Source organism: Centropristis striata, chromosome 19 (genome assembly GCF_030273125.1).
Source record: "Centropristis striata isolate RG_2023a ecotype Rhode Island chromosome 19, C.striata_1.0, whole genome shotgun sequence".
In the NCBI taxonomy this organism is placed as follows: Eukaryota; Metazoa; Chordata; class Actinopteri; order Perciformes; family Serranidae; genus Centropristis; species Centropristis striata.
The window spans coordinates 20,430,497-20,453,540 of NC_081535.1; the positions used below are offsets into that span (position 1 = coordinate 20,430,497).

The 23,044-nt window shown below is 40.7% G+C and overlaps 1 protein-coding gene across 1 annotated transcript; it reads right to left on the bottom strand.

The window, feature by feature from the left end:
- Positions 1-1,356: 1,356 nt before the first annotated feature.
- Positions 1,357-22,173, bottom strand: map1b (microtubule-associated protein 1B). Its single transcript, XM_059357995.1, has 7 exons — positions 21,820-22,173; positions 19,185-19,286; positions 11,624-11,706; positions 10,633-10,773; positions 4,569-9,690; positions 4,218-4,456; positions 1,357-3,634 (listed from the first exon to the last, which is right to left on the bottom strand). Exons 1-7 carry the CDS (start codon positions 22,001-22,003, stop codon positions 3,479-3,481), a joined length of 6,027 nt encoding a protein of 2,008 aa, XP_059213978.1. The 5' UTR covers positions 22,004-22,173; the 3' UTR covers positions 1,357-3,478.
- Between the last annotated feature and the right edge of the window lie 871 nt (positions 22,174-23,044).

Consider the following 23,044-nt stretch of genomic DNA (forward strand, 5'->3'; position numbering starts at 1 on the left):
ATAATTTTAGATTCCTATGCCTTATACATTTAGTGTATTTTTAGCTGCAACCAGCAGCTCTACAACTCGCTCTGATGGTTGCTTGGTTGGTCAGTCGGGTTACAAAATATTTCCCACCTTTTTGCATCCACAGTTTTCACCCCAGGAGAATGAACTTTGCCATGAAGATCATGTGTTTGTGAGGTTGTGTGATGCATGTACATATATGGTTGAAGTTATTTTGTGAATTTGCATCATTCTTTTCAATCTCTTCAGTCTTTTGCATTAGAAGCAGTAGAGGTAGCTCAGTACTGCTACATCTTAACATGGCTCTGGGTTCAAGCTAGTGTCGGTGCATGTGTGCGTGCGTGCGTGTGTGTGTTTTATGTGCAGGTGCTGACCATGAATGTCTGTGCCAAATTTTACAGTGATCCATCAATGAGTTATTGAGATATTTTAGTCTAGACCAAAGTGGTGGACTGCCTGTCATACTGCCACTGCCATACCCAGAGTCATGTAGCTTGCAGGGCTAATACATTAAAAATGTCCATATATAATGATTAACTGTACCACAAAATTTAACCTGCAAAGTCAGGGTCTTTACATTTACTTATAGCAGTGAAATATGTAAAAGCTTTCATACACAGCTCTTTTATCATAGCTTTGCTACCTCTCTACCCTCTGTGTCTCTCTGAGGGAACATACATTCTCCAAATTTACCTGTCTGGCCCTCAGGGACACTTGTCACCAAGGATGCCGAAAGAAACAACTTCCCTCCTGAGCCACATTGTCACTTATAACCAATCATCTGTGTGCACGAGATGAACTGGGCAGCCAATGTTCGGTTCTCCATCATCACAAGAGGAGTAAGTAGTTAGAAATATGGCCAATCGGTCACTACCACCACTTTGGTTTAGACTGAAATATCTCAATAAGTGGATGGATTGCTATAACATTTTGCATTCATTAACATTCATTAAGAAGATGAAGCTGACTGACTTTGGTGATATCTTGACCGGCAAGGTGGCACAGGTTTTAAGTCAAACATCTTGACAACTGATTGCCAAGACACTTTAAACCTAGCGCCAGTGTCAGGTTAAACATTTAATTTATCTTTTGGTTTATTACCAAATAAAACTTTGAAACTAATGGCATAATAGCCTCAACTGCAATTTCTGTGTAGTATTAAGTTTTATTAAGTCCTGTTCAAGTGAAAGAGATGGACTTTTAATAACTTTTGCTATAGTTTTTGCAATGAGCTAGACTCAGGAGAAAAAAGGTTTTATGATTTTTTTTAAATACCCCAGTCTGAATCATAATGCAAGATAAGACAACTAGGTTCTACTAATAGATTTAAAAAAAGACAAATACACATCCTTATTTTTCACAACATATTTTACTGTGGTTGTTTTTTAATGTTTGTTCTTTAGTAGTGGTTCCTCTTACATCAGATTCGCCATATGGATTAGAGGAAATATTGCACACAAACATCAGAAAGCACTAAGGAATACTTTCACTTGAAACTAATGCTATAAGTTACATATGAGTTTGGGAAAAGGGCAGAGAGGATGCAAGATCACAAGACAAATATACCACACGGCTGCAGACAAACATTATTAAAGTTCTCCCGAGAGAAACATGAGGAGAAAAAGGCAGAGATAAATAGACAGAGAGAGAAAGAGAGGGAGTGTAGAGAGAAAGAAGACAGAGAAAAGAGAAATGTCAGTTCAAGAGTAATGTCAGTTCAGAGTTTGTTGGTTTGTTGTTGGTCATGGTGTTGGTTTGAGGTTCCCCTGCAAGAAAACTGGTCTGTAGTGGTTTCATGAACACCTGACATCATTTCAGAAATATCTGGTGAGCTTGGTGAGTCGACTGAAGAGCCCAAAGTACCAAAGCCTGTAATAGTCGGGTTGTGATTTGTTTGTCCGGAAGGCGGCCAATCAGTGCAGATCTGTGGCCTCTGTACTGTTAGTTTGTGTCATGTATGTGGTTAAAGTGTCAAGTTTTTGTTTTACATACTTTCATCCTAAACACACAAGTCACTCACTCTCACCTGTGTGTCTACTTTTACCTTTTCATCCCGGCTAAAGAGGAGAAACTCTTTTACCTCAACAAAATTTTCAGCCTTCAACCTGAAAATCTACTGTCCTGCACCCGTAATCAAGTTTTATATTGATACAGTGTACATGTGTAGGCCATTTGAGTTGCTTGTTACAATGTCATGGCACAATTTGCAAAAATCATAAAATGCTCCTTACATGTATTTATTTAGCCTAGCCCTGTTGTTCTGAGCGAAATCCCCATAAAAAAAGGAAAAAAAATCCTAACATATCAAGCATGTCTTCCAACCACTCCATCAGCCACAAAGCTATTTATAATTATAGTACAATGCTTTAGAAAAACAAGACATTTTAAGGTTTATGAAAATATCCTGCCTTACCAGCTTTACAATGGGAAAAGGCTAGCTTCCCCACAGCTCAATGATTACATAAAAAACGGGTATAAGAAATAAGATCTGATTCTCTCCCTCTTATTTTTTAATAACTTAAAATCTGAAAATAAAACGGACAATCTGAAATAAATAAATGAAGATCAGCCAAAAGCATTGTGTAAAATAATAAGATATTACACGCGGCAAAAGGCAAGAGAGAAGCAACTTCTTGTTGCGCAGTGCAAAAGGCTATCTGGACAATCAAGCACTATATATTAAATTTAACATAATAAATTAAATGTACACATCAGCAGCAACATAAACCAGGTTTAAAACGTCCATTCTAAATGAAATGGCTGACTTAAAAACATAAGGTTTCACAATGGTAGGGGCACTTTGTCTCGCCCATGATGAATATGAAGACATCATATTAATGCTAATCAGCGTCCTTTCAAGTTAATTCATATGTGCCATCATTCAACTATGTAACCATTTAACAGTCCCTTTTTTGGATTGACCTCTACCTGCCCACTCTTCTGCTACCAGCTCTTATACATTCATTTTGACTCCCTAAGGCAATAACAGAAAACATGTTGTTTTATCCTTTGGTGTGGATTACAGCCGTTATTCAAGAATATACCATACGCAGGGGTGTTTTGTTCCGTGCCAGCAGTTAAATTGATTAAAAGCACTCATGTATTTTGATCTGGGGATGCAGAAGAAACTCAATACATCAATAACAACATTATTATTTGATTGACTGTATGAGAGCTTAATTGGACAATCATGACTTTGTTGGTTTCTAATTTCCTCCCAGTACAATCATTTTAAAGGGAAAGACACCTTGAGGGTGTCTTTCTTTATAAGGAAAACAATGTCAAAGCTAATTTGTATCAGTGTTAGTCCTCATTGTCTTTTTTCAGTGTTTAGTACAGAAGAAGTAGCATTTTAGCATATACGTGTTTAAGAGTCTGCTTAGGTTTTATGTAACATGGATTTGTTCATGTTCTTTATATAACAATCCCTTTCATTATCAGTCGCCAGGCCTCCTGAGCCGGCCGAGCAGACCTACATCTCTATCTTACAAGCCGGGAAGGACTCATCTTGCATGACGACAGTGCTGCTGCTGGCCAGGACCATAATGTTGAGCTCCTGCTGCTTGTCGTGGGTCTCCTGGTACCATTCCCTCATCACATCAGTGTCGTGGGTTGGGATCAGAGTGACCTAACAACAGAAAGGAGGGAAGTATTTAAGCTGTGTTAATGTGGCTGTACACAAATTTCAGAGCATGTCTGCACACAGCTCTCCACATGGTTGTGGCTGAGCTGGTGTATAGCAGCTAAGGGTGAAGACATTATCAGCAAAAACCACCGTATGAGAGTAGTACACAGTGGTGGTAAGTGGGACACACACGGGAGACTCACATTTACTAATATGTGGTTGGACCGGCTACTACAACACTTTGTTCTTGTTTCTTGTCAACAAAGAACAGGAAAGCTCACATTAAAACACATGCAGTACATGTTTTCCATGTAGAAATTTTGTAGAAATCTTGACGGAATCGTGGAAGACTTTGTGATATCAGCAAACATTGTATCACTGTCAAAATAATCAATATAATATTGTATTGTTTATTCAAACCATTTTGGCACCCAGTTAATTTGGGCGGGGGATGAACAAAAAGGACTTAAAATGTCTGAAATTGAAGCTCAAATCTGAAATGTCAATGTCTTCATGTCAAATAAATAAAAATAAATAACATATGGTACACCAGTTACTTTCATAGTCATCATCAGATCAAGCTCACCTGCATATTGTTTCCCCACTGGGCCTTTCCTTCCAGCAGAGCATCGAGGACCGCCCTGCTGGGCTCCTGAGCTGTCTGATCATTGCCACTGACCACGTAGTAAGAGGAGCGCACCCGCTTAAAGAACTCAGCGTCCACATTCTTGGCGTTGCAGTGATTGGGGATGTAAACCAAATCCATGTACATGGGAGGAATGTTGGGCAGAGATGCCCCACCTGATACCTTTCCACTGCCAGTTCCTGAAATAGGCAAAAATATACCTTTTTCTTTTATAAGTTCTCAAACAATATGCGCAAATTATGTGAAGTAGTTAAGTGATATGAATGATGAGAAAGAGTAACTCGTACTCACCTGATGTGGCACTTTTTACACCCCTGGATGCAGAGGTATTGGTTGCATTTTTTGCATCTTTCCCTTCTCCGACACTCTTCTTTGGAGAGGAAGTCTTTGTGTCCTTCACTTTTAAAAAACCACTCTTCCTGACTGGTGAGGAAGACTTTTTCACAAGCTTTTTCTTCTTGGCCTTTTCTCCTCCATCTGTATTGGCATTGTGGAGGTTTTCTTCGACCTTGAGGGCCTCTGGGTCCACCATGCAGACATCATGGTGGCCTGAAGACGGAGCAGAGTCCCTGAGTGCCACAGGAGGAGGATCAGCATGCCTGTAGGTCAGCGTTCTGTCAGTAGGCAGAGTCTCAGAGTCGTCTTCGGAGTCGATGTTAGCATCTGCTGTAATGGAGGGGCACTCCTCTGTCCCTGGAGGAACATCTGAATCTGTCTGGGAGGGGGCAGATTCACTGATGGATGTAGGTGGAGTCTCTTCACACTGCTTGACGGAAAGCTTACCTCCTGGAGGTGGGGGCCCTCCTCCTGACTTGGTCAGAGGTTTCTCCTCATCCATGGCGTTTTCCTCATTGATGTAGTATTCTAGAGGGTTAGGGTTGATGAAAGATGGCGACAGTTCTGTTTTGGGGTGACGATACTCACATGAGGTGACGAGGCAGAGGTCGACGTCTGTCTTAGATGGAGCAGAGGGGCTCTTCTTAGTGGATTCTGGGTCCTTAGAGCCACAGGCAGAATTAAAATAACATGGATCAGAGGATAGAGGTAGATATGACGGAAAGGGAACTTTGGGACTCACAGGGGATTTTTCCTCAAGTGTTGAATCATCACATTTAAAAGGATTAGTCTCCTTTGGAGGTGAAAAGGTCCCTTCTTTTGAAAAGGTAAAAGACGATGATGGGGAAGCAGCTTTGGGAGGTGAGGGCGACTTGTCGTATTTCTGCTGTGTGTCAGATTTATTAGCAATGCCTCCCACAGATAGTGAAAGTGGGCTGTCTTTAGCAGGGGAGCCTCCTAGCACTGGGGATGGCTCATTGGAATGGGGTGAATGGGTGAGAGAGGATGCCTTTGGGGTGGCTGGAGATTTATCCGTCACAGCATGTAGCATCTCTGCCATCTGGCATGGAGTTGTCACAGAGGGAGTGGACTGAGATGCATCTGATGGGGTTGCAGAAGCGGCGAGGACTGGGTCGCTCTCATCAAAATAAAAAGGCTTCTGCACTAAAGAACTATGGTCTTCAGATGGTCTTCCATCTGGTCCTTCTGAGGGGCTGTAGTCAACCTCAGTTGGGCCATTCTTCGTAGCACGTGAGCTGCTTCCCACAGATGGATGCTCTGGAGATTGCTTACTAAAATCCAGGGCTAAGGAGTGGTCAGGGGACTCCTGGCCAAACTCTATTGACATGGTGGAGTGCTCTGGGGATTTTGTATCCTGTGTTCTGCTTTTCGTCTTTGGTGAGATGTCTGGGGAGATAGACATGGGCCTTGGGCTATCTTCCTTGGATGGAGACCCCTCAGCTTCCTGGAAGGTGGTTGGGGTCTGGACCACGGAGACAGACAGAGAGTCGTCTACTTCTGTTGAGTGAGGAGAGCCAACCTCAGCATGAAGGGAAGGAGAGTCAGTGGTTGGTTCTGGCAGCGAGCTGGTAGCAAGTGAAGCGGTAGATGCTGATGCTAGATGTGAGAATGTATCTTCTGCTACCACCTCCTCCAGAGGGGTTCCTGACTTGTCTGATGTGGTACCCTCTGAAATGGACATTTTACTCTCTTCTTTGAAAGCTGTGAAAGGATTAGTGTCCTCAAGTTTGGTCATTGGTGCTGAGGACAAGACTAAATCTCCAGTCTTCTTATCATCTACATCAAAGAGTGACTTTTCCATCTTTGTTGGGGAATCAGGTTCGGTTGGAGGCGGGCTTTTTGGGGAGGACAGTACCTTCTCTACAGGGGAGGAACTTTCTCGTTCTGGCTCACCAGGCTCTGGGCTACCTCGACTAGAGCTATCCTCTTTATCACTTGTGACCTCTACAATTACAGGCCCCTTTGCTTCGTCTTCTGACACAGGTGGTAGAACTCCTGCTTTTTCATCTACTGGTGACTGGTAGTAAGGTGTGTGACCAGAGGACTGAGGCGAGTTTGCTCCTTCCAATGTCTTGTCATCTGGGCTGATGGAGGGATCGACTGCTGCTTTAGGGGATCCTGCCAGTGTAGTTGACAGTTCTATTGGAGCAGCAAACAATGACGGAGAATCAAACTTGTCCTTGCGGTCCACTGAAGGAGAACGTACAAGAGGCGGTGTTGCAGAAGTTGAGCTAAGTCTTGCTGTGTCTTTGTCATTCTTTTCATTTGACTCTTGAGCTGAAAACTCTTCAGCTTTCCTGAAGGAGGGAAACCCCTTACCAAATTTATCCTCTTCTAGCGATGAAGGTGGGGATATCGTGGAAGCAGAGTGGTTGTAGTCCTGGCCTTCCGTAGCATCACTGTGAGAGTGATCTGACACTGGCAAATCCTGAAGCGGAGACAGCTTCTTCCTGTCAAACTCTCCAGATGCTGATGTCCCAAACCTACCAACATCCTGTGAGGGAGACTCATCATTGGTGTTTTCGTCGCTTGTAAGGTCCCTTGGGGTCATCATCTCATCCATGGGAGTAGGCACACTGGAGATCTCAATGGTGGACTGAGTGTGACCAGAGGTGACAGTGTAATCCTCAGGGGGTTCGTCTCTGTTCTCGTCATCTGATGCTGTTGCACTCTCGAAGCCAGGTGGGAACATCTCGTCATGGATGGATGCAGCTGGAGAAATAGGTGAGGACACTTTGGGTGAGGCTGATAGAAACAGATTATGTTTCTCTGGTTCTTTCTCACTGACATGCTGAGCTTCTACATTCTTATTAGCTATATCATTGTTGTCTTCACCACTATGTCCTGGTTTGACTTCATCATTTCTGTCTTGGTGTTCATCTTCACTGGGAGTTAATTCTTTATCTGGTTCCACTCTCTGTGGTTCATAAACTTCTTCTACCTCTCCTTTTTCTTCATAATCCCCTCCCTCCTCCATGACAGTGCCCTCGTCTTCAAACTTCTCACTTACACTGCCATTGAGTTTTCCTTTAAGAACTGGTTCTTCTGGAGTCTCTCCATTGTCTCCATCCACTTCCGTTGTGGTTATACCCTCATCCACAGACTCTAATGCCTCAGGTGAGTCTTTGGTTTGCATTATTTCTTCATGGTGGATCATCACAGCCTCTTCTTCCTTAACTTGTTGCACAGTTGCATCATCCTCCACCAACTCTTCAGCTCTAAGCTCCTCAAAGTCTTTTGTGAGGTCCTCTGGTGTGGACATCAGGGATCTTACTGCTTCTGGGTCCTCTGCAACAGCTGCTGCACTCACTGCAAGTATGCCACCACCCACCTTTGTCTCCTTCTTTGACACTTTTGGCTTTGCTTTCTCTTTTAACTTTGATGGGGTTCCTGCATCTTTCTTTGAAGCAGTGTCTTTTTTCAGGGGCTTTGGTTTTGGTGCTAGACTCTTTTCATCACCCGCAGATGATGTCTTTTTTGTGTCTTTAAATGGCCGTTTTACATCCTTCTTTACATCTTTCTTCTCTTCCTTCTTCTCCTTCATAGGCGAGTCTCTCCTGATATCCTTTTTGATGACTTTCTTTGCCTCATCTTTCATTACTTTTGGTGTGTCATCTTTCTTTCCTACCTCTTTCTTGATCTCCTTTTTCTTTTCCACAGACACTTTAGTCTCCTTTTTCACAGGCCTTTCAATTTTGGGTTTTGTTTCAGACTTCTTTCTCTCTGGAGTTTCATTTTGGGCTGTTTGCTCTGCCTTTGCTTTCTCAGGTGCCTTTGCCTTTTCCTTTTTCAGCGGGGCTTTTTCTTTCTTCTCAGTCTTTTGTGTTTTTTCTTGAGAAGATTCTGCATCTGTCTTTGCCTTTTCTAGTGTTTCCTCTTTGGAATCTTTCCTGATGCTTCTGCTTGGTGAAGGCCTTGGGGTAGACTTTAGGCTCTCTTTGCTGTCTGTTCTGTGTTTCATCTTAGCTTGCTTTAGTGTCGGTGTTGATGGCATATTAGAAGACATCACTTTTTGAGTGACAACTGGCTGCTTCAGGAAGTCCAAATGCTTTAGCTTTTCCAAACCTTCAAAGACATGATGCTGGGTGGCATTTCCAGGAAAGAGAACACGCACAACCTTATCTGAGGGATTTGCAGGGTGCCACACAATGAGTGAAGAGATTGAAGTCAAGTAAGAGACGGGGAACTCAGATTCTTTTCCATTTGGCAGAATAATGGAGGCGGTGTCTTTTTCACTTCCTGTCCACTGCTTCATAAAGTGCTGCATCTCCTTGCTGTTCTTTGATGGATTAAGCACATACATCTCAAGCTTCCCAACGCCCATTTTCTGAAAAAGTATGAGCGGCTCTATTGCGTTTCCGACAGGCCTCTGCAAAGGCTCCAACCTCAAATTCAGCTTGGTGATGAACTGCTGGGTTAAAGCTGCCTCCCCAACAATCCTCCGCACTCTGTAATTAGGTTCTGGGTTCTCCAGGTTTTCAGGAAGATTCACAAACACAACACCAATATCTGGAGAAATCATGTTCTTCACCCAGTCACTGTTGGCTGTCGAACCCTGTGACTGCTCCTCTTCAAGCTCTGCCACTTTCCTCTGCAGCATGCTGTTGATGCCCGGCAGGTTGTCATCACCGACATGGGTCATGAGGATGGAATCGACCCGGTCCAGATGTCTCACCAGCTTCCAGAAGCAAGACTTCCTGTCCGAGCCACCATTGATGAGCATGTTGAAGCCGTTGACGGCAAAGAGAGCAGAGTCACCGCTACCAGCAGGGAAAATGTAGCAGCATGGTTTGGAGAGTTTGAGGAATCCACCAGAGGTTGGTGGTTCTAACAAGTCGAAAGGAGATGGGATCTCTACAGATTCAGATAAATACTCTGTGAACTCTGAGAGGCCCTCCATTTCAGGGAGTATGAGCGTGGAGTTTAGTTTCATGTTAATGAAGTCCTGCAGGTTGTGTTTGTCCAAGTTGGAGTTTTTCCACTCGCCGTGTTCAGGGCAGGAGAGTGTGAGGTTGGCTTTGTTTGCCGGGTGAATGGTGCTGAGCAATTCACCAATCTGTGCATGAGAAAAATGTATTGACTTTAATTTTGAATATGCTGGAGTCTGTTACAGAATTCAAAGTTTCAGTATCTGTATATGTACATACCTGTACTATGTTGTATTTCAAGTTTTAAGATTGATATGCAATGATATAATGGGAGTTTTTATTGGTGTTACTGACAAAAATGTTTATTTTTTTAATTTCATAAAAAGATGATAGAAGCCAACATTTAGATCGTTATGCTCACTTCAGGTTCATACTGGTATTTGGGGATTCAACTAGAACATGTTTACATACTTAATGTTTTAAAAAAACTCAGTTTTTTATACTACCCATGGCTGCTGCACCTCAATTCACCTCTGTCAGAAATGTTCAGTTTTAACACCTGTCTCAGCCCAGTCTGCTCTGACTGAACAGCATTTGTGCTCTTGGTTTCTCTGCATGATTGCAGCAGTGGGAATGACACTAATGGAATATGGCTTCACTTTTTACTGTGAAAAATCACCAATAGAAGCTTCTAAACCAAAGACTGCATAATTAAATATGTTGCAGCAGGAATGCGATACATAACTGGGGAGAGATGAACACTACTGGCTACCAAGTTTACGGGTTTCTCTGACGTTGTAGCTACATATAGCAGTGTCTATGTTGGATGTAAACACTGCAGTAATGTTGCTGTACCAGATGTCGAAATATAGAAATCTGGCACGATCAAATAATAGAAAAACTGGTTGAAAATGAAGGTTTTAGCTCAAAGGGATCACTTTAACATACGTTTACCACATTATTTAAAGCTTTGGCCACGTTTAATATGAACATATGACATTAAACAGAACAGAAATAATAAAAAAGCCATAATAGGTCCCCTTTAAAATGTTTTTTTTCATGGCAGCAACATTGACATGAAAAAATGTATATTATAGTGTAATAGGTCAAAAAGCTTCATGTTGGCTCACCTCTTGGTCTGTGAATATGTCAATGAAGTTGAAGAAGGAGAAAGATCCAGACTGAAGAATCAGCTCCCCGCTGTTTTCAGAGCATTGTCCTGAGAGAACCAGAAGCTTGTGTCTCGCTGTGTCAGAGATCATCAAACGAACCTGTAGAGTAAATGGACAGTAAATTAAAGAAACATCAAGAAAAAAGCATGTATGGCCCTTGAGAAATAAGAAACAAGGAAGAATATGATACAATGATATAATTACACAGACAGGGAATACAAAGCCTTGTTGCTGCAGTAATCAGCTTAATGATTTAGTGCATTTAAAATATCAGCAGTTTAATGTCACTCAAAGCCATTAGCTAATTAGCTGACTTGTTCACTCCGCTAAGATTCCTTTCATCCCTCTATCTCCCCTCTCCTCCTCTCTCTGTTGGCCTTTTTTTTCCTTTTCTTTTTTTTTTCGACTTCAGCAGCATCAGCTGTTCTGGGCGACTGGCCAGGTCAATCCTGCTGTGCTGTGAGATATTATTAATGCACAGTTTGACTGCAGACATGGCTGCGGGCTGCAGGCAGTGCTAAAAAGGAGCAGTGACACAAGCGAAACTCTTGTGTCATCTGTCCTCCTGACCCTCCTCTGTCTTTCTTCCCATCAAAATGTAGTAAAAGCTCTGCTGCAATAACAAAAGGTAAAAGGCACCACGTATTATTCTACAGTAAATGACACATAAGTCTTGTCCCTTGAGCTCCTTATTGCTCCTGTTTTTAATTTTTTATTCCAACCAACAGCAACAAAAAGCAGTTCATATTTAGAGGGTGGATAATTGGCTGTCAAGGCTGAATAATTATCTTTTTGAAGCTGTAATTGCTTTGTAAATGTAAATTTACTAAATGTATTTGTGAATCATCCCTCCTCAATAGGAGGATGGAAAATAAAATACATAGCTGCAGAATGAGAAAAAGGTTATAATAATGTGATAGACAGTCAACAACCAGATAGCTCATTTTACCTCGGTACTGACTGCTTCATCTGAAGGGTTGATAAGCACCACCGTCTCCAGGATATTACTTTTGTGGTGAAGAATTCTCTGCCCTGCAAAACAAAATAGAAAATGGGTAGAAATAATAATAATAATAATAAAAAGACCTTCAGATATTTGATTGGATCAATTTAATCATGCAAGAAATGAATAGAGAACACAAAACAACTAAAATGACCAGTAAACATTACCAAAAAGCAGTTAAAGAAGCAAAAAAGTCAAATCTAATTTTAATTAATTATTCAAATATTTATATTTTTCCAAGCTTTTAGTCATTTTATCAAATGACCTATTGGTTTTCAAAATAGTTAACGATTCATGACGATCAATTAATCAATTAATCCACTAATCATTTGAACTCTACTGACAAATAATACAGGCAAGTCTCAATAATTATTGATGAATAAAAGACACATTTAGTAGCATTTTCCCCTCATGAGACGGAGCTGTTACATAGAAAAAGAACAGTGGGGTGTGACAGGCTCATAATCAATCATCCTTGGGTTTTGGATGACTGATTATGATAATGACTTTGCTCCCACTGTGTGTGTGTCAATGTGTGTATTAGGGGGTTATCCTCTGGATCAGGTGGCGAGAGTATGCATCTCTAGCGTCATTATTCACAGAAACACATCAGGCTTCACTCACTCAATCTGTCTTTGTTTCTTCTCCTTGTTATCTCATTTATTTTTGAAAAATATGAATCAATAAATTCCCTTAGAGCCAACTGAAAAAAGACTGCTTTTATTTTGATAATTTATATAATAAACACCAAAGGAAATGCAGCTTAAATTCTGGAAATAAGACAAACAAGAACATGTTTCCTGCTGAGTTTAGAAGGCAGCGAGGTGTTGCTGGGGTAGAAGCTTTAAATTCAGAGGAGAGAGTGTTCCGCATCTCCAGAGACTTGCTATTGCAGCAGCTATCTGGCTGCTGGGCTGTTTCCTCCATATATATTTCATATAGCAGATTCTCGTTATGGAGCACACAGCCATTAACCCTGCCGCCTCCCCGTCCCAGAGGGCTGTCACTCCATATGGAAGAACTCTTTCATTCACTGCTGTTAATAGAGAACCGGCTCCTCTGCACAACACGACTATTAGAAATAAGGTAGAAATAGGGACTCTTTCCCTTCTTGTCAGCCCTTTAGCAGTTCCAGTAATGCACTCCATTTGCTTTATGGAGTTAGTTGTCTGGAGGGAACACTATTCCTTGTGTCACTTTGATTTTCAGCTTTCATAAATAGTAAATTTAGTATCATGGCAGATGCTTAAATGGCAATAATGTCACCTTCTTTTTCTGCTTTTTTTTGGTTGGAGGGAGTTGGATTTTTTGCAGATCTTTTCTGCAAGTTTTGCATCGAAATGGCTTCTTGATGTCTCTTTTTAAATTTAAAACAATGCCTTTATTGATACTCATTAATGTCAATAAACTGAGGATTAATTCCTCCGTTTTAAGAAAGACTAAAACAAAAGGGACCAGACGCTAAAAATATCTGAGGGAATCAAATGGTGGTTGATATTTTGTGATCATAAAGCCATATTATTGCTTCAACAATATAGCATTAGATAGGCTAAGTTTAAAAGCTATTTATCCTATAAATCTACAAAATCTAGATACATTGATGGTTTTCAGAGGATGACTCCTAAAGACTTTGGACCCTATAACTCTACCTCTCATCAAGTTGACATTTTTGCTTTTTAGTAACATTATCTTGGCATCTATTGGATGGATTTCCATAAAATTTTGTGCAGAGATTCACGATCCCCTGTGGATTAGGTCCTCTTACTTCAGGGATCTCATAGCTTTTCCTCTAGCGCCACCATTGCACTGACATTTATGCTTTTAAATTAATTTCAATGACAAGCAAATTTCAATTGCCATGAAATCTGGTACTGGCACTAATTATTAGCCAACTTTGGCAATCTTTTACATCTGTTCAGAGTCCTTGGGCTTTGAACATACTAAAATTTACTTGAAAGTCTTAAGACAAAATGTCTTTGTATCCTCTGCATGTGCATTTTATTAACAATTTGAAGTAGATATGTATATCAGTCTAATACCACCATCATCAAAATCCCAGTTCCCTCTGGAAGAAAGCAGCTTGGCTCAGATTTTTTCTGAAGAGGCAGCAGTCTTAAACTGATGACCAGAGCTCCTCCATAAGAACAAGCGACTGGGGAAACAGTTTTCACTGGTCTGTGAAATGAGAGACAATCAATCATGAAAGTCTATCGTTCATCCTGTCATGCTACTATAGACAAGCCATTGCTAATGTGATAGAAAAGCATTTTTCTTTGTTTGTCTCTCTGTGGTTTACGCCCAGCTTAATAGCATTTTGTGTGTTGAAACAGAAAATACGGTAGTCTGTAGACTAGTGAAGCACAAGGCAGCCACCATCACCACCACCATCACGCTGCCAAATTACCGTGTCTCTAAGCCGACTCGTCAAAAAATGACAGATTGTGCACTGGGGCTTGGTTGACCCTGACAATTACCTTGATCGATATAAAAATCCTTAATGCCCAGTGCGTCTCTGTCTCAGCGGGAGGCGAGGTAATGCGACATGCATCACTGAGCATTCTCCTTCTGGCTGAATAGAAAGTGCAAGACTGGTATAGCCTGCCCGCCACAGACTGAACCAGACAGGGGAACATCAATGTGGATGGCAAAGCACCAAAAATAGATCAGTGGAACAACTAAATTCAGCACTTCCTTTTCTTTGCTTCACAAAAAGATCCTCATACGTAACGATTACACGTTTATCTCCTCAGGTGGCTGCCCTGTATATGTCAGCACCTTTTTCCTTCCTGTCATTTACTATTCTGCCGCAACAGAATAATTGACCACGGTGACATTCAGCAGCAAAGATGGGGAGCCCCCAGAGCATAGTTTTCAATGTCACTTGTTCCTGTGTCCCCATGCAACTGGATTAAAAAGGGAACGTACTACGTAATATGTCTGGAAATGGAGCTCATGGCTGTTAAGCCGGCTGACTAACAGAGCAGTCAATCACCTGTGTTGTCGTATGGTTGCCACTAAATAACCTTTAGTTTTAATCTCCTTTACAGCCTTTATCTTTAAGAATTAGCTTGTCAAGACAAATGACAAGAAAAGTGCAAAAGGCAATAATTACTACATTATTATGCCTTCCCACCACCTATTTCTTCCCCAGTTTTCCAGCTGCGACAATAAAGGGTAATGCGGATGGATTGACGCATGATTGTTCAATCAATCTTCTGATTTATAGCTGCAGAAACGACCAGCCAGGATAAATAGACATCAAGAGAAAACGTGATCGTATAAGGGAAGATAGCCAGGAGGATCTTTATCTCTGACAAATTCATTTGTGAAAGTCAACACAATTCTTAATTACTATTGATCATCAGCTGCAATGTTGTCTTCAATAATCTCACAAGGAAGGTCTTGAGTGGATCTGTGGTTTTGAGAAAGCCTTTTTTAGTGGCGTCTGCAGTGAAGTGCTGGGAAATCTATATGTGACCAGAAGTATCATATATCCATCAGGGAGGGTCTCCTGTCTTGCCCCTTTTTTCCTCCCTTCTCTTCCTCCTCCTAACTGTGGGGTCCCGGCATCCTGTGCTCTAACGCAGTGTGATGGATGGCATATCATCTGTCAAGCAGACAGATAATTGCATACGTCCCCCCCTTCTCATGAAGCCTAAAGGTAAACATAAGAAAACTACCTAATCGATTTGTCTTTTATACAACTAACATGACATTAAACCTTACATAGAATCAGCAGCTCACCTTTCTTATAAACCATCCTTATTCTGATTTTTTTTTTAAATTTTATAAGCCCGACGTTTTGAGAAATAGGCTTGTTAGCTTTGTTTGCAAGAGTTAAATGAGAAGATTGATACCTGACTCTTTCCAGTAAATTTAAGGCTACAGACAGCACCTGGCTAGCTTAACTTAGCATAACAGCTAGACCCAGGCTCGTCCAAAGGTGACAAAATCTGCCTAATTATCCACCAGGAGCAGTAACTTCTTCTTCTTATAAACACTTTGGAAAAATACTTTTCCTGACCATATACTGTATAAAGATGGACAACTACATCTCCGCATCCGTCCACTGTACAAACATGAAGACAAAACATCCTGGATATGTGAGTGCGATCTGGAGCCAGACTCCAGACTCCAAACTGACTCCAACTGTTTCCATAATCTGGCTCTGTCTTTATGCTAAACTAAACTAAATTACTTATTATAAACATTTAAGGTAATAAACATTTTTTTGGGGGAAGATAATCTTGAATATACCAAAATGTCAAAAATATTGCTTTAAAGCGGTTTCTTTTGGGTTTAACACAGTAATAGAAGGATAAGTGTAGATATGAAGCACATATCTAAAATCTAAAAAAAATAGCAACATTTCACATTATAACTGTCCTTAATAAACATAAAAACCCTGTGAATGTTTCTAGGAAAGCCCTCGTGAAGCAGTTCATGCATTATAAGTTCAAAAGACAATGAAAATCCCCCCTTGAGGAATACACTTGGCAGAAAGCCTGAGGCGAAGAATATAAGAGAACAATATTATTCCAGTTTTACTGCTTATGCTGCGTTATCTCTTAGAGTCTTGGCTTCATTAATTCACTGATCAGAACTGCATTTCTCTCTCTTTGTTGCATCCATCTTTATTTCAGTTCTTACCTCCTAACCTATGTTTTCATCTTCCCCACCTCACCCCCTCCCTCCTTTACTCCCCTGTTTGCTCTTCTCTCATTCTCTTTCTCTTCACAGCTATTCCCCTCACCCTCTCTGTTCCCCAAGTCCTCCCTGTTCTCCTCCCTTCTTTCTTTCATGGACAGACACTTGCCACTGGGGATTTTACACTGCTAATTACTCCTGAATCAACTGTGCATCTTGCACTGGGTTGCAAGGCAACAGCACACATAGAGGAAGGAGGAGAGAGAAGAAAGGAGGATGGCAAAATGTTGGATGAAAGGGAGTGGGGGCTTGGAGTTTGAATATATAAATCTTCATGTTTCACCTCCCTCTCAACCGATTGTATTTCACCTCTGTAAGCCGAATTCTGAGATTTGATCTTACTGCATTAAAATAAATCACATGATTTAGTCTGCAGCAGCAGCAGTTGTTGGTCAGATCAATCTATTGTGAAGTATGAAGCCCTGCTGGTCATATCCAATATGGAGCAGAGCCAAGCAGAGGCTTTAACTGCTGCTGACCGTCAAGGCCATACTGCCCACTGACACACCACATGTCCTGCCACACTGGAACTGTTCCATCTTTATGGAGCCTCGGCCTCACCTTGCAAATAATAAAGCTATAAAAACACCATGCAACAAAATGCTGAGAGAGCGAATCCAGGGACAGGACATAAAGCGCCTCTGCTTAGTGTACTGCATTGAAGTTATAGCTGACTGCAATATGATAGTGTACACTGCTTAAAAAATGCAGCATTGGAAAGTATATTTACTCCAATACTATACTTAAATACAGTTTAATTTTCTTTTCTGCTTCTGCTAAATATGTTAACAGCTTTACTTTACTTGCTGACAGCTATGTTTTTTCAAACAAAACAAATCCAGCTAGTAGAGAAATATTCATTGTGTGATGGAAACATCTCCCTTTTATAAATCCTTTTCATCTGGAATTCAAGCTTTATTCTCTTATCAGAAGTATAAAGATCTAGTGGGAATATTTTGATGGATTTCAACATTTTCTAACATACAATTCGACATAATTCTGGTGCCACAACCTGCTACGTTTTGTCTTAATTTAAGATACAGAACCTCAATCCTAGGGTACTTAAATTAAAATAGTTTAAAACCAGATTCAGTTTATATTTCAGTTTCAGACAGAAAAGTCTTAATACATTTTGAGGTTAAGTAGATTAAAATGACCATCACTCAAGTGCTAGTTAATAAAATACTCAAAAGCACAATAAGTAGGATTTTCCTGATGAAGAATAAAACAACATATAGACTCATACAAAAGTAATCTGTCTCAATCATCACCTATACCCCACTTGAAGGGTTTGGTGGTGTCTGTAAAGGACCCTGCATTCTTCCTGTATTTTAGCTTTTCTTCTCTTTTCTTTTGTGTTCAGAATGTTTCCGGGCATCATCCTTAGGGCTACAGGTGTGTAGCCCCCAGCCAATGACAAAACACACACAAATATAGCACATTAAAACATAGAGTGGACAAAGCTTGTTCCAAAACAAGCATGACTCTGGCGTTGGCTTTTATTCGCTGCGGTCCTTCAAAACCCTACACATTGTGCCTTTAAAATCACCAAACCACATCAAAAATGCTGATTAATACTTTGACTTTAAATACTTAAATGTTTATTTGGCTTTTAATTAGGGGTGTGACAAGATCTCGTGCCATGAGATTAAACTCAACAGTATTTCTCGTCGCTTTAAAAATCTGTTTCGCGAGATTTGTGAGCTATCCAAACTTCTATTTGTGACCTGTGGGGGCAGAAAAAGCAAAAGAAGAAGAGGAGGAGAAGGAGGGGAAACAGCAAGCAGCCAGAATGACGTCGCAGGGGCCGGCGGCTCATTAAGAAGAGTAAGAACGAATAAAAGAAATAAAAGGAAAAAGGAAAAAAAAGAGTAAGAACGAAAGAAAGCCGCACATTCCTCCTGCCAGTCTGCAAATTGCTAATAGGCTAACAGTTAGCTCTGCTGCTGCTACAGGAGGTGTTCACTTCGTGATCTCTGTTTGTTTGCAACAAGCACCGGACACTGTGCACAATTAGCGATTCCGGTTAATTCACGATCGCTATGTTCATGATCAGCAGAGATGCTGTGAATAATTAGCCATGCTACTTTGTTGTGCACAGTTAGCGACGGCGGCCACAGTTGCTTCTCCCGTGTTTAATCCATTGCTTATGTGATCATGGTCGAAACTGTCGATAAGCGATTACTCAGTGATCGAAAACCATACGTCACCTCCTGAGTCTCCTAAATCCCTCTGGGGACCTTTTTGTAATGGAGACAAGCTGAGTGAGTGGACATGTGAGAGGGCGTGGCCAGAGACTTTTCCGGCGGCCACTCTTCCCCCTAAAGGAAACACGGCTTATATTGTTTGCACTTAAAAAAAAGAAAAAAATATTTAATTCATTTTATTTGAACTTTTGTACATTTTAGTTTTGGTTTCAATCCGTGGAAGTTTATTAAAAGCTCATGCTTACATCATGCATGTAAAGAGTTATAATAAAACATTTTAAAAATGCATGTCCAACTCAGTTAAATAAAAGTCTGTTGGTCCAGTTGTAGTTTTCTTAAAATCTCGTCTCGTTCTCATGAACCCAATATCGTGTCTCGTCTCGTGAGCTGAGTGTATCGTCACACCCCTACTATTAATACTTATGTGCTTTTACTGAAGTAAGACTTTGAATGCAGGACGAACAGGAGACTTTTTACCATCGTGTGGCATTACTTTGGTTTAAATAAATGTTCTGCAAAAGAAAAAGTGTGTTCTTAGGTTCTGTTGTGAAAATCATAATCAGAATGCTCTTGTGAAATTATTCCCAGTTTACCTCTGACATCTGCAGAGAAACGAGCTGAGTGTCTGGAGACAAACAGCTTGAGTTCCTGGTCCAGGTTGCAGTCGATGAGGTTGGTGTCCCATGAGCGGATACCTGCAAGATGAACAAACACAGATAAAAAAAAATATGCAAGAAAATACAAAAGAGCAAAGAGAAGAAAAGATGCCAGCGAAGAGAAACAGATGTTAGCTCCGCGGTCTGAAAAAGAAATCAACACACAGAGCAGACAACACACAGAGAAATTGGCAACAGGTTTAACAAAAAGTCTCAGCAGCCTCGCTCACACATCTATTCCACTGATCCTTTGCCTCCAGTTCATTGGAAAATCTTAGAATGAACATGTATAGACTTGTTGCTGATTTGGCATGAGAAATGAAATCTATAATTGGAAATATCTATAGCCCTGTTCCTGTTTTGCCATGGGCCAGACGTGCTGGTACTGTAGCCTCCACTGAGCTGAGTCATGGTGCTATCATCCTCCCTCCATCATCATGCAGAGCTGAGGCCTAATGAAGGCCTCAGTGCAGTTACGTGATTACATTAACCCAGAATAGATTTTTCTGTGAGGTAAACTGCACATCAAAGACGGATATTAAAATGTAATTCATTAAGGATTTTATTTTTGAAAGAGTATCACAATAGAAGGCTGAAGCTGAAGTAAAAGGGTGTGGCAATAAAATGAAAATATCAGTCGATTAAGATGAGCAACAGCGATGACAATGTTAAAATGTAGTTCTGTAAAAATATAATGTCACATGTTGATACAAAATATATAAGAATAGAACCTGGCTGATGTGGGATGTTTGATCAATACTGATTTTAGAGAAGAAAAATTAACTAATTACTGATGCTGTGGACGAAATAGTCATTTTTTAAAAACTGAAATGAAAAATAGACATTTCTCTGTGAATTCTACACTGATTTTGCACCAATATAAATGACCAAAGGTTTTCATAAGGCTGCTTTCTTAAACAAATAACTTAATTGTAGAATATTTAAAGTTTTTAAACATTATACATACAATGTATTACATTGTCAACCAGTCCTAGAAATGACTGGTGTAATAAAAAAATATGTAAAATAAAACAACTAAATAAGTAAACAGTCAATTACTGATCTAGATAAAGAATAAATAAAAATAAAATAAATAGCTAACCCTATTTCCAAATAGCACCAGGTACTGTTTTCTGGATTATATGTTCTGTAAAAAAAAGTTTAAATTTAAAAGGCAACATATATGTCAATACCAATAGATACTGATATATCTGTGTTAGACAAATATAAATAAATAATATAATATAGATATAAATATAAATAAATAAAAAAAATATATGTAAATAATAAAAAATAAATATTAATAATGATATGATCAGGCTCTAAATTTAAATAAAGTATAAATAAAATAAAATAAATAAATACAATTCTACCACCTCAGCTCCACGAGCACATGTGATACAACCAAAGGCTCCAGATCAGCTAAAGGACTTTGTGTATTGATTTTTTCCCAAGGTCAACAGTAAAACTTTGGTGTCAAGATGTGATGTCGTTAGAACCAACACAAACAAACTGTGACTCAGACAGATTAAACTCCAGTTAAAGGGTGATCCTAAATCCAACTGATACCCAAAAGTAAACGCTCTTTCTTCTTTTTGCCTTTACACCCACACAGTAACTGCGCCATGTTCTCCTCTCTCACACAAACAGTGCAACCAGGCCAGGCAGGGAGGCAGACCACTACAGCAGCTGTGGCATTTCTAAAAACGCCCGTTTGAAAATCGTTCCTTGTGGCTTTCCGTAGGGACCGCAGTGCGGACCGAGCCACGCCCACCTGCCGGCGAGAGATGAGAGGAGAGAGCTGGATGCGGGATGCTGCTGCTGATGATGGAGAGATGTTCCCACAGGATGAAAGAGGGGGCATTATTTACTACTATTCTGCTATTACAGCCAATAAATCATTTTCATCTCAAAACAAAACACATTTTAAGCTTTGTCAGCGAAGCTTTCTTCCACAACAACACAAAGCTGCTGCACTAAAACCCCTGTTGTCTCTTCCTGACTGTAAACTGATGCGTGGGACCCTCCGCTCTGCTGAATAAAGCCCTGGCAAGGTGCTGCGGAAGGAAGCACGGAAAAAAACGCAGCTGCTGTTGAGCCAAAGAAATGCGATACGCTGCATTATTGACGCATAGTCGAGATTTAATGCTGAATCATTGCTGGCAGCTTTATTAGAGAACCTGGCCCACGTGTGTGGATGACAACAATTGGGCCTGAACATTAAAAAACAATCAGAAGTGCTTCTAAACACAGTGGGTGTGCGACAAAGAAGGTTAAAAGACGTGATTTGGCTTCTTTTTATGGTGCTGTTAGGCCACTATGAAGGGGTGTTCAACATCCCTGACAATAAACACTATAACCTCTAGTTCAAATAGTTGCCAAATAATTAAGGTTAAAATGTTGCTAATGAGCCATTAATATGCGTAATTCGCTCATGCGCAATGTTTCTTGCGTAAATTGCAGCTTACGTGACTTTTACAGCCCTAATACTACATCTTTGTTCAAGTTGTTATCAAGATGTGAAGTTGAGGTCTCGGTGGCCCACACCCACCCTCACAAAGCTCCATCTTACCTTTCTCTATGTCCGCAATGGCACACTTTAGGTGATCCTCCGTGACGATCTCCCCGATCACAACCAGCAGGTAGAATTTGCCGTCGTTGAAGTGCTGCGAGGGGCTGGAGGATGTCGGAGACGCCCCGGTGGTGCTTTGGCCGCCTAAAGTCTCCATTTCTGCGGATTGTACCAGGGTGGCCATCCTCTCCTCTCTGTCTGTCTCTCTCTCTGTCTCTCTGTCTCCCGTGCTGTATACTCGCGCAGCCTCCTCCCTTTATTCGCTGCAAAGCACCGGAGTGGTCTCCAGACATACAAGTGGAGGCTGGGAAAGGAGTGGCCCTAGCTTTTTATACCAGCAGACATTGTGTCATATATTCGGTAACCGGGGAGAGAAGAGGGCGCCGGGGTTTTTTCGCACACTCACTCCGCAGCTGATGTCATCCACAACGAATGAAACGCCTCCGGAAGTCACTGAGATTTGATGCTTTCTATTGTACACATTCATCAGTGCTGGACTACTTGTTACTCCTTATGAATAAGCTACAAGTGTGGAGTAATTTCTAACCACTGTCCATTTAAATACATCACAATAGCTTTTAAAGCCACTTCAACCAGAGTTCTATTTTAAAACACGTCTATTTAAAAACACTTGATTCAAAGGTTCATTTTCTGGTTTTAAGAGCTGGTTGAGCATGCTCTGCTCAGAAAAGTCTTCATGGATGATTCTCATGCAAAATCAGTTGATTTTCTCTTCTGTATCTAAACATTTGAAACAAAAACTATAGTTGTAAGACCCTGAAAATAGTCCAAGAAGAGCAGAAGAGTTATTGGCACATTAAACAAGACTTTTTTTTGCTTCAATTTCATGCAAAAACTGTTATTGTGTTTCTGTTGATATTGTCTTCTGAATAAAGCAACACATATTATATAATTTCGCTCTTACAAGTCCCCTAGTCTCATGGAAGTGCAGTGCTAAATTGCTGGAGTGTCCCTTTTATGCTCTGTTTTTCATTGGTGTTTGTTTGGTATTAAAAAGGATTTAGGCTCAATTCAATCTTCTGTGAACACATTCATAGGTGCTGCTCCTGTAAATATGATCCCACAGAATTATTCTCTGCATATAACTAAATGCTCTGCCGTGGTTGCTTTGTTTTCATAAGGAGGACACAACGTTTAGAGGATAAAAGGTTTAGTTTAATTCTGGGTGATGCTGTGTCATTCCTCTGTAATGCAGATAGGGAGA

Excerpts from the sequence above, each read along its gene's own strand:
- map1b (XM_059357995.1), bottom strand. The coding sequence starts at position 22,003 with ATGGCCACCCTGGTACAATCCGCAGAAATGGAGACTTTAGGCGGCCAA. Across the intron at positions 9,691-10,632 it reads ACATATTCACAGACCAAGAG|ATTGGTGAATTGCTCAGCAC; the intron begins GTGAGCCAACAT and ends TCTCATGCACAG. Across the intron at positions 4,457-4,568 it reads TGTAAAAAGTGCCACATCAG|GAACTGGCAGTGGAAAGGTA; the intron begins GTGAGTACGAGT and ends TGCCTATTTCAG.